Source organism: Sceloporus undulatus, chromosome 4 (genome assembly GCF_019175285.1).
Source record: "Sceloporus undulatus isolate JIND9_A2432 ecotype Alabama chromosome 4, SceUnd_v1.1, whole genome shotgun sequence".
In the NCBI taxonomy this organism is placed as follows: domain Eukaryota; kingdom Metazoa; phylum Chordata; class Lepidosauria; order Squamata; family Phrynosomatidae; genus Sceloporus; species Sceloporus undulatus.
In genome coordinates this window covers 127,036,487-127,051,629 of record NC_056525.1, presented here as the reverse complement: position 1 = coordinate 127,051,629, position 15,143 = coordinate 127,036,487, and the positions used below count along the sequence as shown (strand labels likewise).

The window sequence follows — 15,143 nt, the reverse complement described above, 5'->3', positions numbered from 1 at the left end:
TCCAACAGAAAGCCAAACCCAGCATTTTGAGATGTCACTGGACTTTTTCTTCATCTGCCTGGATTCAAACTTCTGGCTTGGATGACTTCTGAGTAATTGGAGCAGCTTGTCAGCAACTGCAACAATATCTCAACCTGGAGGTACTGTAGGACCTTTTGGAAGACCATCTATACTTGTAGCTAACATACTTGTATTTAGAAGATGATTAGACCAGCAGGTTGAAACTGAACTTCCTTACCGTCAACCACATTTTATGAGTGTGTTCCAACCTGATATTAGTCTCAGAGTTGAAGAAACTGTACCTATCAAAGTGGAGGTCATCTAAAGCAGCATGGGCTTCACTGGAGAAGCCTGTTGCATGGAGCCAAGCATAGCAATAGAGCTACTGCACCAGGCATCACCTTACCTCCGCAGTCCATAATACGACAAGAGGTCATATTCTGATGACCCACCAGTTTATGAGCTTTGGACTACAGGAGAGAGCCACTCAATGATCCTCATTAAGAGCTTGTTCAGAAACAGAGTCATCTTTTGACACAGGATCTAAATGTATGCTCCCATACAAGCCAAGTGGTTAGAGATCTTGGAGATGAGAGCAGCCGACAAATAGAATTTCCTCCTCAGAGCATCAAGCTTCTTGAATTCTTTGCCCACTGGTGTCAAATGCAGACAGTGTGAAGCTTAAACAATGATCGACTATGGTTTCAGATGCTGCCCCAGAGGAGGAAAGGTTGAATAATCCACTTTGTAATCTCTAACTTATTTGACATGGATGGAATCAATGACGAGGTTGACCATGACTTATTAATAACTTACATTAGGAAAAGGCACATCGTTAAATGGTGGTTTGTGATTGAATCTGGTGAAAAAAACAATTCTCAATTGGAGTTTGTTGCTCTTGCACCTGAATGGCCATCTTAGCCATCTGAAGCAGCTGATCCACAAATACCTTGACATCATCTGTTGGCGAGGATGAGTCTATGGCACCAAATTTGAGGGCACAACCACAAAGTCTGAATCTGAACCTGACTCTGACGTTCCTGAAGTGGAGGAAAGCTGGACAATCTGGCTTAATACAACTATGGTTGAGGCAGAATGCAGAGTCTTGCCTTTGGACTTTGCCATAACATCCTGAACTGGAAACGCTCAGGATAGAGCTTGCTCCTGAGCAGTACTGGCCTTATTGGATGCTCGTACCTTCATTCTTTCACCTTGTTGAATGTATGTGTTGAATGTCATCTACGCTTCAATCGGGTCAAATAAACCTCATTCCCACAGTGGCGACCATACTGCTCAGAATAGCTTTCACCAGTTGAAGAACTTCCTGCAGAATAATAGGAATTCGAGGAAGGAGATCTTTACCTGTAGTAGCTATAATTTTTATGACCATGATCACTGCCATGCTGGGATTGTTGGTGTTGTTTACTCCAGTAATACAGCTAAGAGAAAGTTGTAACTGTATCTGAACACGAGTGGAACGGGGGCAACATCGAGCAGAATGGGGGCAATGTCAATACGGTGAGGGAATTGTAGGAAGAGGCTGAGAGCGACCCAAGTTTTGGGCCAGAAAAATGAGGTCATTATTCTAATTATCAAGATAATCTCAGTAACTACTGTGCAATGCTTTGGAGAGACCGGCAGTGGGGAAAGAGCCATTTGTCTCTTTCCATCACCTGTGTGATGATCATTTCCTGTGAAAAGGGGAGGAACATCTAAATGTGGGTTAGTCTGTCCACTTCTCCATATGGGCCACAGCGCTTTTGTCAGATGGCAGCACAGGCTCCCCCAGTCTCTTTTGTCTTTCCACTAGATCTTCCTGCTGGTCAGGGACTAATGAGATTCTCTGAAGGCCTCCTTCTTGTCCCGGCTGCAGAGAACAATCCTCTGCCACCAGTACTGATTATTGCTGTTCTGTCTGCAGCTCTGGCCCATGCCAGACTGGGTATGCGGGGTGTGCCTTAGTCACAGCATGGAGAAATGGTCCCTCTTATACTGCCCTGTTTTATCCTCCAGGGGCAGGGGGAGGTCAGATGATGCCTGCTTCTTCTTCAGCATGGGTGAACCACCCTAACTGACTGAAAACTTCCTTCCATTGCACCCTTTACACATGGCCCTGAGTGGCGAAGGGCAGGAAAATGACCTGAGGCGAAGAAGAAAGCTAGTCTACAGGACAGGACTAGTTAGGAAGGGTGAAGGAGTTTAAGGACTTCAGGCTTTAAAGATGTTTGAGAGAGACTGAGAGAGAGAAAGAGTGAGAGACATAAAGGGAAAATCATCATAATGGTAACTGGAATGGAGCAATGAAAATGTGTGCAAATGGAGAGAAGGCAGGAACAAAGACTGGTGAAGTTGAAGGCTTTCATGGCCGGCATCCATGGTTTTTTGTGGGTTTTTCGGGCTATGTGGCCATGTTCTAGAAATTTTCCTTCCTGACGTTTTGCCAGCATTTGTGGCTGGCATCTTCAGAGAATGCTTGCCTGGAAAAAAAGTGTGTGTATATACACACACACACACACACACACACAATGTGAGGCTGGGAATGGCAGGAGTGATTTGCATGTGTATGATCCCCAATTAGCAGACATTAATCCTCTTTTGCATTAGCCTCCCAGCCTGAGGCCAGCCATCAGCACAGAACAATACACATGCAAATCACTCCTGCATTCCCATGCTCACACAGTATATATACAACCATAGTAGCTTCAGCATCAGAGGAAGAAGGTTGAGGAAAAGTGTGTTCCTTCAATTTCCTCTTCTTTTTGTGCTTGTGCACTGACTGCATCTCCACAACAACAGACCTGCCCAAGGTTGATGGTGTGTAGACTTCTTGTCAGTACTATTGTGGGCCTTTTTCATTGGTGTACAAATAGTCTCCACCATGAACACTTAGCCCTATGTTTGGAAGGCCCAACAGCTGTTGAGACTGAAATTGGCTTCCTTTCCACACTTGTTGATGTTGTCCTATTTTGAGGTCGAGGGTTCACACCAAGAGTCTGAACATCCTCCCTTGATGTCAAAGGACTTGTCGACACACAGTCTCCTGCAGTTTCAGGGCCTGTTCATACAAGAGAGCCTTCAGCTGAAGATCCCTGTTACATCTAGCCTGTGATAAAAGGCCAAGCAGTGCACACACAAGCCAACAACATGGGACTTGCCCAAACACTGGAAGCATTTCAGGTTCCCAACCTGATTTGGGATCCTGGTGCCGCATTCAACACATTTCTTGAAGGAAGCCAGCAGTATTCAAGTAGACTGAAGGACTAGCTGATAAGTCAAGAAAGGATGAAACTCTTCCAATGGAAGTACACAAATGCTGTTTCTGATGAGGCAGATGGATGTAAAAGAACTGGTGGGTTTTGGCAGGAAGTTATGGGTAGGACTACTGCCAAATGCTTCAGAATGTTTAGAATGTTCTGAAAGAGGCATGGTGCGATAGCAGGATAACCTCAGCTGTGTAAGTCAAAGAGATCACGAAGAACTTATTCTGTGCATGGGTAGTTTGAACTCACAAAAGCCTTTAAGTTATTTTTCACAGTACATCAGCAGTTCTTTTGCAATAGAGAGTTTAGAAAATACTACACTAAATTTTGACTCCATTTAGGTATCACACATCAGTTAGAACCCAAGCATTGCTTTTAAACAGAAAGCTCATACTTTAGAGAAATGTCAGCAATTTCATCAAATGTCTCTCCAGATCTCAGCTTCATTCACTCCTCCGTTGTTCTTTTAGAAAGTGAAGTCATGGTGTAACTATAATTTGTTCATTCAAATATCAGAGGCTATGTGAGTGCAAATAACTGTTTTTGAATACACTTTAAAGTATACTTTCTAATTCTGATTTGCAAGCCAGGTAATTGAAAACAAATGTTTATCAATTCAGACATCACAGCTAAATTTCCTTATCTGTGGTTTAAACTAAGAGTTCTAAACTGAGCCCTAAGAATTTAGGGGGAAAAGGACACCTGAAACTTGGGTGTTGTTGTGTGTCTTCATTTTGTTTCTGACTTATGGCGACCCTTGCCCAAGGTCAGTCACCCAGTGGATGTGGTATAGTTGTTTGAGTGGTGGACTAGGGCTCCGGATGTTTGGGTCTGAATTGCTATGGAACCACAGAAACCCACTAGGTGACTGACCTTGGGCAAGTCACACTCTCTCAGCCTCAGAGGAAGGCTAAGGCAAACCCCCTCTGAACAAATTTTTGCCAAGAAACTTCTGTGATAGGTTTGCTTCAGGGTCGCCATAAGTCAGAAACAAAATGAAGGCACACAACAACAAGAGATCTTTATACCTCCTATTAAAAATAATCACTCCAGGAATGGATGGTCTGCATCTGTAATTCTCTGTATGCACAGGTTTATACCTTGCAATCTGCCCTTTTTGATCACAATATAAAATTCTGGTGATGTACTATCAACAACACACATTCTCTCTAGCATTGTTAGATCTTCGTTTCATGCTTACCACCATCTCGACAAGTCCCACTGCCACAATGTCTTTGGGTTTTGCATCTTTGGTTCCAATGTAGGAGCCAATGGTGTCACATGACCAGGGGGAGTACTGGCTGTAATCATTTCCTTTGTATTTGCCAGCTACCTTCAAATCTTCATCCATGAACTGTATAAAAACAGAGCCCATCAATATAAATGATGGAAAGGAAGCATTGTCTTGGCATTCAGAATTACTGTAATGGCAATAAAAATGAAAGAATACAAGAATAATACTATGTGGCTTTACTAAATATTTGAACTGGCTTCAAAATGCAATGTTAATACATACCTGTGATATGTCCATTTCCAGCAGAAAAGGCCCAAACATCCTACAGAATGGGTTGCACTTCCCATTTGCTCCTAATAAGCAGAAAAAAGAAAGACCCTCCTTGATCCCATGTGGGAGGGGCAAGCCCTCAGTCAATAACTAGTCAATAACCAGTAGAGGCATGCAAGTTAACATCGCCTAGAAAAACATTAGCATTTATTTATATGATACAATGCAACAACACAACATAAATGGTGTTTCTTGAATAACCTTACAGTGGTAGTACACTAGCCATGGATAATCCCTCTCCCATCTGTCTGAGTAGAGTGTTTAGTTAGAAATCCAAGTGTCCAGTTGCACATGGTAGATCCAAGGTTCTAATGCCAAGACCCAAGGATGGGTAAGGTGTTTGGGCCTTCTTTGCTGGATATGGACACATCATAGGTAAGAACCAATATTCCTTTTCCCAGCAGAAAAGGCTGAAACATCCTATAGATGCAAGGCCAGCATGGGTGACAGGCTTCTCAGCCCGCTACTTGTTTGCTGCTTCTAGGCTGACTGGGTAGCAAAGGGAGCAGCAACGAAGATGGGTTGTTTTGAAAGTACAGTAGAACAGTAGACCTATTATCAAGAGATATGTGTTTGAGGGGGGAGGGTGTTAGGGTTGTCATCTAAGTTTGGGGATCTCTGCTGTAGATGATCTGATCATGGGGCAAAAAGACTGTATCCTGAACTGTATCCAACTTTGCCCCTAAATGCTGAATCTGTTAGGACAGGACAAGGGAGCTCTTCTTCCAGTTCACGAGGACGCCATGTTGCTTTAGGGATTGGAGTACTCTGATCATGTCCTGGTGGTCCTGATGTTCTAGTGTTGATCGAATCAGCACATCAAGGTAAGATGTTCAGGCGCAACTTCCTCCAGAGTCATCAGTGTTACCATAACCTTGGTAAAGACTCAAGGAGTCAAGGATAGACTGAACGAGAGAGTCTTGTACTGGAAGTGACAATCGTAGGCAAAGCAGAGATACCGGTGATATTCTGGGTGAAGCAGAATTTGGTAGTAAGCAGACTAAAAGTCAAACAAACCAGATAAACCCCGGCTGGATAGCTTCTAGGATCAACATGTCCATTCAAAATCTCCTCTTCCTGACAGGTTGTTTCAACCCCTCTTAGATTCAGTATGGCCCTCCATGCTCCATTTTTCTTGGGCACCAGGAAAAAGGTGGAATAGCAGCCCCTTCATCTTTGGGTCAGAGGAACTGGCTCTATAGCTTCCATGCTGAGCAGCTGATTGATGGCTTCCAGTAAAAAGCAGTGCTTCTTGGGACTGTTGGACCTGGGAGAGGGAATGAACCTTTTGTGAGGTGTTCAGAAGAATTCTATCCGGTATCCGAACCTGATTCATTTCCAGCACCCTAGGTACTGATCTGAGGTGGAACTCTTGCACAAACTCCCAAAGTCTGCCCCCTACTGAAAGGCATCCTGTCATGCTTGCTGATTCTTGCGGTGGCATCTGCTGATGTTGTGCTGTTCCCTGGATGAGAAAGTCGAGTAGGGCTGTCTGACTGTAAGTTCGTATCTTTGCATTACTGTCTATAACATCTGGAATCCCTGGCCTGGAAGGAAATGGTTGGGGTAGAGGAAAGGAGAAATCTAGAGGGATGAAAAAACTGATGTCTGTGTCTGAATTGGAAGAGAAGAGGGGATGTGAAATAGAAGAAGGGTAAAAGAGGTTCTTTTGTGAGTGTATGTGTTACAGAAAAAAGCAGAATGGAAAAAGGGAGAGGAGAAAAGGCTAGGGATCCATCAAATATCAGACTGATAAGATTTGTGACCTACTAGGAGCATAGGCAAGAAAAAAAGCCTTTGGAGGGCTTGTCCCTCCCACATGGGAACAGGAAGGTCTTTCTCCCCCTCCCTCACCTATTAGGAGCAAATGGAGGAGCAACCTAGGATGTTCCAACTCTCTCTGTTGGGAAATGGTACTAGAGACAAACTGTATGGTTTGAAAGTGCTCAGAAGCTTCTAATCTGGCTATATCAATCAATCAGTTTTATTTACAGTCTTCAATCAAAGTATGATCTGGCTATTTAAACTACTATTCATATAAAAGGTGTATAAAATGTACATAACTATTACCAGTAGAGCAAAATATAGGTAAACTCATTAAAATATTTAGCATTTAATGTAAATATGAAATACAGGTACTAATGCACATCACTTTCGGGTCTGATGGATGGATTCTCATATGCACTAAAGTTGGATGGGCTGTGTGTTCTTTAAAGATTTGAAAATCCCATAGTGGATTTATAATTTCCAAATCCACCATGGGATTCTTTAACAAAGTAGGTAAATAATGAAAGGATACATTATTTAGATGTCAACTTGTGTTTTCTAGTATAAGAAACTATAATCTCAATATAACTGGATAACACAATATGTTCTGAGGAGGGCAACCAAGTTTTCCAAAGGTTTGGAAACCAAACCCTAGAGGAACAAGTTAAGGAGCTGGTTATGTTTAACATGAGGAAGAGAACAGTGAGAGATAATATGATGGCCATAATTAAATTCCTAAAGAGATGGCATGTACAGTATGGAGCAAGTTTACCATGGGCAGGTTTACTCTTATCTATTTTATTGTTTGTATGTACAGAGCTGTGCAAATCTACAGCACTATAAAAATAAAGCATAATAAATAAGCATAATAATAAAGTTTGTTTTCTATTGCTCCAGAGACTAGAACGTGAACAAATGGACTCAAATTATAAGAAACGAGATTCCACCTAAACATCAGGAATTTTTTTTACTGTAACAGATGTTTGACAGTGTAATAGACTGTCATGGAGGATGGTAGACTCTCCTTCTTTGAAGGATTTTAAATACAAGTTAGATGGCAATCAGGAATGTTTTAGTTGTATATTCCTGACATAGATATACCATAGCAAAGAATAGTTGTATATTCCATAACAAAGGTAGGACTTTGGGATCCCTTCTAGTTCTATGATTCTATGGGAGAAAAAACTAAAACCAAAACAATTACCCACAGAAAGGCAAATCAATTATTTTTCTGAAATCACTTCTAAAGATCTGACTCCATAAATACACAAGAATGCCCCCCAACTATGAAGAAAGGCGGTGAGAGCATACAGTCTCTCACCAACCTGAGAAATCCCTCTTGCCACTTGAGGCTACTGGATGGATCCTCAAAAATGTGGAGAGGGTTTACATGCTTAAAATGCATGGGCTCAGGTCATGTGGACAATTCTGAATTAATCTCAAGTGTCAATCATACTTTTCAAGGTTACACACATATTCACTACCAGTGTTTCTCAAAAGCTTGATGATGCAGACACATCAAATGGAAAAAAAAGGAAGATATGACATCTCTCTTACATATGGTTATTTCCTGGTATTCAAACTGGGCATGGATTTCTCTGGGTCAAACTAGTCATATTTGTCCTCTAATGAGCACACCTCTGAGACTACTATAATAATGTTACAAACTGTATTTTTTTAAAAAAAATATGCTCACCTCATCATTGTGTAAAGTAGGAGGAAGAGTTGGTGATGGTGCAAAAGGAGGAGGGGAGATGACTTTTCTTTCTTCTAGCTGGGCCATAATCTCCTTTCGTCGTCGGTGTAACTCATCTAGACTGGGATGTGGCTGAAGAGGAGGCCGGATGTAAGGCTCCTGTTGATTTACAGAGGCCCATTTATTTAAAAAAATGAAGATCTGAACAAATCTGTGTTCTTTAATGACTTGAAAATCCCATAGTGCATAGTAGATTTATAATTTCCAAATCCACCATGGGATTCTTCAGCAAAGTGGGTAAATACACATCAATGAGGATGAACAAGAGAAAGCATTAACACTAAGATATCCTTGCATTCTACTCTAAAATTAGCAATTTTTAGAACCCCTTTGGAGATTAGAATACTCCATATTCATGTTCCAAAGAAGGAAAGTCACTCTGTAATACAATAGGAGCCCTGGTGGCTCAGTGGTTAAATGCCTGCAGCCATTCACTCGAAACCACAAGGTTGCAAGTTCAAGACCAGCAAAAGGGTCCAAGCTCGACTCAGGCTTGCATCCTTCCGAGGTCGCTAAAATGAGTACCCAGACTGTTGGGGGCAAATTAGCTTACTTGTTAATTAGCTTACTTGCTGTTCACCGCTATGATCTTTGGAATAGCGGTATATAAATAAAACATATTATTATTATTATTATTATTATTATTATTATTATTATTATTAAATAGTTATACACTGTATTCAAGTTAAGAATACAGGTAGGATAGAATTATTAGATTTCTAGAAGTTATGCTTTGTTTCAAGCCTGGATGCTTGTCACAAAAAACACAAACAATAAATTTGTATCAATTTCATGTTATTTATCTTCATAATTTTTTGTGTGTGGAAAAAATGCCATCACAGGCAACATTTCCCACAAACTTTCCCCAAAGGAACATTTTAAGTTTGATTTTTGAAATCTATGTAGAGCAAATTGATTTCAACATACTTCCTTACAAAATGTAAAGCTTATAAGTGTCTTGCTGAGGCAATGTGTTTTAGATGCTAAATTAGCACTGTTGAACTGCAATGCAGAATTGAATATTCTAATAATTGATAATGGATTTCTGTAAAATTTTAATTCGAAACATTTTCTCATTTCCTAAATTGACTGGAATCCAATTTAGCATGTTTGACTTATACTTCAACTGATATGTGTAATTATTTTATTACATGCCTAAGTTATAGTTAGAGTCGGCCCTCCACTTTTGTGGGTTTCACATCTGCAGTTTTTCCCTGGTATGGCTGTTAAGGGAGCATGCCCTTCTCCTCTCTCCTGAGCTTTTCCCCTGGGGGGGGGGCAGGAGGAAGGGAGCAGCTGGGAAGGGCGCACCCTCCTGCCTTCCCCTGTGTATTGGTCGGCTTCCCTCAGCCACCCAACGCATGAGGAGGGGGCAAGAAGAGAGAGTGTGCATGCTCTCCCACCCGTGCTTTGGCTGGCTTCCCTCAGTAGGCCAAAGCACAGGGTGAAGGCAGGAGGGGCATGCGTGTGCACTCTCTTCTCCCCCTCCGCCGTGCTTTGACCGGCTTCCCTCAGCCAGCTAAAGCACGAGGGAAGGCACGAGGGTTGTGTGCATTGGGGGGGGGGAGCATGCACACATGCCCCTCTTATCCCCCTCCACATATTTGCTGTTTTTCTACTTCTGCGGGGGTCTAACGTCCCTAACCCCCATAAATGTGGAGGGCAGACTGTACTTTAAAATGGTATTCCCAATTTCCACCTCAAAATGGAGGAGAAGCATGAATGCTTCAAGTTCAGTGTTTTTTTCTTATTATGTTAAACCATGGTTTAATTTAAACTTTGAACAGTTAAATATTTAAACCATTAATTATATTTCTAATTTTATGCATCAGTGCATTTTAGAAATGGGATCTCTTCCATCTTCCAGAATTTGAGTAACTTTAGAGTAAAATTGTACTAAAGTGCAGAATATCCACAATATCCATAGAACTAGGATAAAACCTATTTAGCCATTAACTCACTTACTTAATCAAGACCATCTTTCTGCTTAACCCTCTCTGTAAAATGGCACTTCAAAGAGTTGCTATAAGGGTGAAGATTAGCCATATAACATTCTCTAGTTAAAAAATACTAAGCAACAAAAACAAATTATCAACAACAAAATCCCATAGGAAATATCATATACAACCCATACTCTGTGATATGAAGGTCTGATTTGATTCAGATGTTGACCAACTGGATAGTAGCCCTCTACTTGTGGATATCTGTCTCTTGCTTCAGGTACATATGGTGATACTGCTGGTGGAGGAATTTCAATGGGTACAGGACTTCCTCGAATTATTTCTTCTCGTTGGTATGGCTGGGCAGGGGGATATACACGTCGGCTGTCATAGTGAGGAGGGTACACTGGCTGTCCCATAGGAGGGTATTGCTGTGGCTGTGCATTGTAATTCACCATGCGATCTTGGAGGTATGGTGGATAATGTTCTAAATAAGGAGGACCTGGATCAGGAACAGATGGTGGCGGTCGAACAAATCGAGACATACACTGTGAAGACGGAGCTGTAGGATAGTACACACCTAAATGCATGAAACAAGATATTGCAAAAGTGCTTGAGTTCAATTTTTTCAAATATTTTAGAAAACTGTGATGCATTTATTTTCATAAGCTATGTCTGTTCTGGAAAAATATTCACAGTAAATGGTCTTTCTTGACAGACAAAATTAGTATGGAAAAACATCTGGAAGCTCTTCTAGAAGCCACTTTAAACAAAGGCTCAGTTCACTTATTTATGTGAACCAGCTTCTGCATATACATAAGCCACTCCAGTCTTCTCAGCAGTGACAGTGTCATCACAGTCTACTCATCCTACATGGGACTTCCTGGTTCCTTTAGGTGGTGGTGGCAGAAGCAGCAATTAGCAACACACAGGTAAACTCAAAGAAAACACAACTAATTCCTTGTCTCTTCTGTCTGTTGCCCCAAAAAACCACAGGATGGCAAGGGAGATGCATAGCGTAACTGGTGGTAACAATGCTGAGAGGGCTTTCTGACTGCTTGTATATATCAGACCTTACAGCTGCTACAACCAGCTAGAAGCTTCTGCATCTGCAAAGACTAAGTAATAGGATTAATTATATATCAGTCACGTGTTTTCACAGATCTTTAGAGACAGGTATAGCTTCCAAACATGTTCTTATTTCTTATAAACTCTGCAGAAGTTTTAGTTCTATGACACCAATTTGTTCACTTTTTCCAGACTCAAACAATCTAGGCTCAATCCCCTTGAAAATCTATTCTTTTCTGCTCCCCAATGGACAAACATCTTCTTTGTTTCTTAATGTAATGGGCCTTTTCCCCTGATATTTCCCCCCTCACCTTTCTTGGTCATAAAGCTACAAAAAAGCCCAATGTTGAAAATATCCCCTTCCTGAATTTCTTTCTCATGAACAATCCACATATGATATTGTTAGGAAATGAAAGCCGTCTACTTTGTTTTAATGAAATGAAATACACAATCTGCATCTCTCATTTGGGAAAATGAGATTCAATACTCACCTGTAATCCTGAAGTGTTTATTGTAGTAATTTAATTCTATTTTAATATCCTATTTTTGTATGTTTTTAACTGTATGATATTTTTTAATGTTGTAAGTCACCCTAACTCCCAGCCCTGGGATAAGCGTGGGATATAAATAAATATAATAATAATAATAATAATAATAATAATAATAATAATAATAATAACTGAGCTTCTTAAGAAGATGAACATAAGTGATTATGAACAGGGCTGTCAGGTCCTTAGAATTCTTTTAATGCCAAGTACTCTTGGATGAATTAAAAATGTAGCTTGTTGGAAAATCAAATTTTAATTTACAAAAAAGTATGTTGCTCTCATGGTTATATGGCATTTTTTAAAAATTTGCAGGTAATCTTTGCCAAAGCCTGCAGTGTTTGGAAATGAAATTTCCATTTCCCACATACCTGTTACAGAACTGCATAATCTGAGTTCTAGAACAATACTTTTCCTTGTCACTAAATTAAAAAAAATTGTTTCAGAAAAAGGACTGCAACTGAAGGACACACATGTATATGTTGCGCTGATTTGTAGCTTTTTGAGTGCACAACTGAATTCTTACTAAAAGCAAAATGAGACATGGACACAAAATGTTGCATACTGTATGTTAAAATGTTATATTGCATTTTTGACAATGAAATTAATTTTGACAATGCAATTAAGAAATGAGATTCAAAGAGAAAACAGATGGTCCTCCATATCCACGGATTCTTTATCCACAGATTCAAACATCCACGGATTGAAAATATTTTTTAAAAAGTATAAATTCTAAATAGCAAATCTTGATTTTGCCATTTTATGTAAGGGATACCATTTTGCTATGCCACTGTATTTAATGGGACTTGAACATCCACAATTTTTGTGTGCATGGGGAGCCCTGGAACCAAACCCCAGCTGATAAAGGCCCATTATATTTCCTTTCACTTGACAAATGTGAAATCTGGGGAGACCTTTACCACATAGTTTGCTGTGCAGTGGTTGGGTATTTTCCTTTAATTACTGAAGCCTTTCTCTAGCTTCTGCTCTTTTGATAAAGTTATACAGAGTGGTCAGCCAGTGCCAGCTTTGGGGAAAGGGTGAAAACTCTGGGCTGAAAGCCAGAGTATAGAAAGCTAAGCTACAGAGGGCCAAAGCCAGAGATGTAGCCTGTGTGACATCCAGCGCACACAGACAATAACAGAAATGAAAGAAAAATACAAATCTCTATCCTTCAAGAAACTGCTTTGTAAACAGAGTCCTTGACTGAAAAATGATACACTCCTTCAATCTTGGATGGTCATCCTCTTCCAACTAAGTGTGTAGTTTCAGAAGGGATGCGCATGAAATCCTGAGGGCGAAAGACGACACCTGCCAAGCCAGCCAGATCAGCAGAATCAACCCTGGTGATCAGTGGGGTGACATATGTTGTAGCTAGATCACCCTCACATCTGCAAACAGAACCTATTTTACAGTGGGTCTCATATTCTAAACTTTGATATCTTGCGCAAGGGAGGGATCAATATCAAAAAACAAAAACAACATTCTGTTTATCATTCTCAGTCCCAATTCCAACTTTCATCCAGATACCATTGTTACCTGGTTGGTAAGGTGGGGGTTCAAATGGAGGAGCTGCTCCTCGAGCACCTGCATAAAGCATATCTGTTTGCTGAGCTGGATACAACTGAGAGACACGTGGCACCATCTGAAGTTGCTTGCCAACTGATATTGGAGGCAGATCTGCAGGACCGCGAGATGGTGCTGGGTGAGAGTTGACTGGTAAGGCAGATAGAGAATTCTCAGGAGCAGGTTCCAGCCTAGAAGAAACCAACGATAATGTCCGGACAGTTACAATGTACAAGACATGCCACCAAGCATAGTTGCATTAAAGTCTTCAGTTACTGGTGGTAGAGTGTGATTAGGAAGATTTTCACTCATTTGTCTCCAGTAATGTTGGATCTGAGATGGGCAGCAGAAGCACCAAAACTTTTACCAGTAGATGGCTTATACTTCAAATACTGAATAAATATGAAAAAAAAGCGCAACACTTTTCACATGTGAGAAAAGGTGGTTAAAAAAGTCAACTGTTAAAGGATGATTTGTATTGGTCTCTCTTATTCTCCCTCTTTCTTTCTTTCTTTTTTTTACTTTTAGTTTTTGATGGGGGTTGGAATCATGTGGCCCTCTATCTTAGAAATGTGAAGGCCCCTAAATGGCTGCACTTAGATTTTCAAAGAGTAAAAACAAGATGAAACCATGCAGCCACATACCCACAAGCCTTGTCCCTTCTTCAAGCAATATTACAGAAACAAAAGCAGAATTAACAGAGACTTCCAGTTTTGTTTTGGTGGGATAATACAGCCCATGATGGGTCAGAGATGGGGTGGGGGAGATGGACCATAGACCCTTTGAGTTTGTCCACTTCTGCTGTAAGTACAGTCAGCCCTCCACATTTGTGGTTTTGGCTTTTGTGGATTTGATTATTCACAGATTTGATTATTATGTTCTCTCTAGGAATTTCTAGTTCCTCCAGTGTGATTCTATGGGTAACGTCTGCCAGATGTCACACGGGAGGACTTAGAAATTCCTAGAGAGCTTCTCTAGGCATCTGTAGGTCCTCCAGCACAATTCTATGGTCATCTTCTGGCAGATGGTTCCCAGAGAGGTGTCCTCTCAGGTAAAAAAATAGTGGATTTTTTTGTCTGCAATTTTTCCACTTTCATGGGAGCTTCCCCCCCCCCCCAACCCCAGCAAATGTGGAGGGGCCACTGTATATTAGGAGGCATATGCAATTTAGGCAGTTTAAAACTTTTGAGCTTGGCACTTTCCTTAAGAATTAAACTCATGTCTGTGAACATATGACAAATGCTCTTCACAAATCACAGTTAAAATATTTTGCAGAACAATTAATAGTTTGTAAAAATCCAAGGATTTATTGTGTACGGTACCAATATGTTCTACCATTTGCATGCACTTTTACTGGCAGTTCGTCCCTCTAGTCACTGAATCTTTTAATCTGAATTTGTGTTCATTTATTAAATTGTATGTGTTCATTTGAAATCACTGGCTGTCCAAAAGCCAGGGCTGAGTGTCCATTTGGCCACAGAACTAGAAAAAATATTGTGTCACTCTTTGTTTAGGAACAACAGGCATGATACCATAATACTGATTCTATTTCAGTTCCAGTTTTAAATCAAAACTGGTTTGACTTGCCAAATACACAGATAGATCAATAAGGAGAAGTGTGCTTGTGCTCGTACATTAGGAAACATTAGAAATAATCAATGCATATTTGAACAGAAA

The 15,143-nt window shown here is 40.6% G+C and overlaps 1 protein-coding gene across 2 annotated transcripts in view; it reads right to left on the bottom strand.

Annotated features, from left to right (window-relative positions):
• The window catches only part of RC3H1 (ring finger and CCCH-type domains 1), a 76,890-nt gene that overhangs the window by 19,360 nt on the left and 42,387 nt on the right, over window positions 1-15,143 (bottom strand). For both annotated transcript variants that reach the window (XM_042463235.1, XM_042463234.1), the window contains exons 11-14: window positions 13,440-13,657; window positions 10,482-10,867; window positions 8,288-8,446; window positions 4,462-4,614 (exon numbers count right to left, since the gene is read on the bottom strand). In XM_042463235.1, coding sequence (XP_042319169.1) covers window positions 4,462-4,614; window positions 8,288-8,446; window positions 10,482-10,867; window positions 13,440-13,657 — 916 coding nt within the window. The remainder of the gene's footprint in view (window positions 1-4,461; window positions 4,615-8,287; window positions 8,447-10,481; window positions 10,868-13,439; window positions 13,658-15,143) is intronic.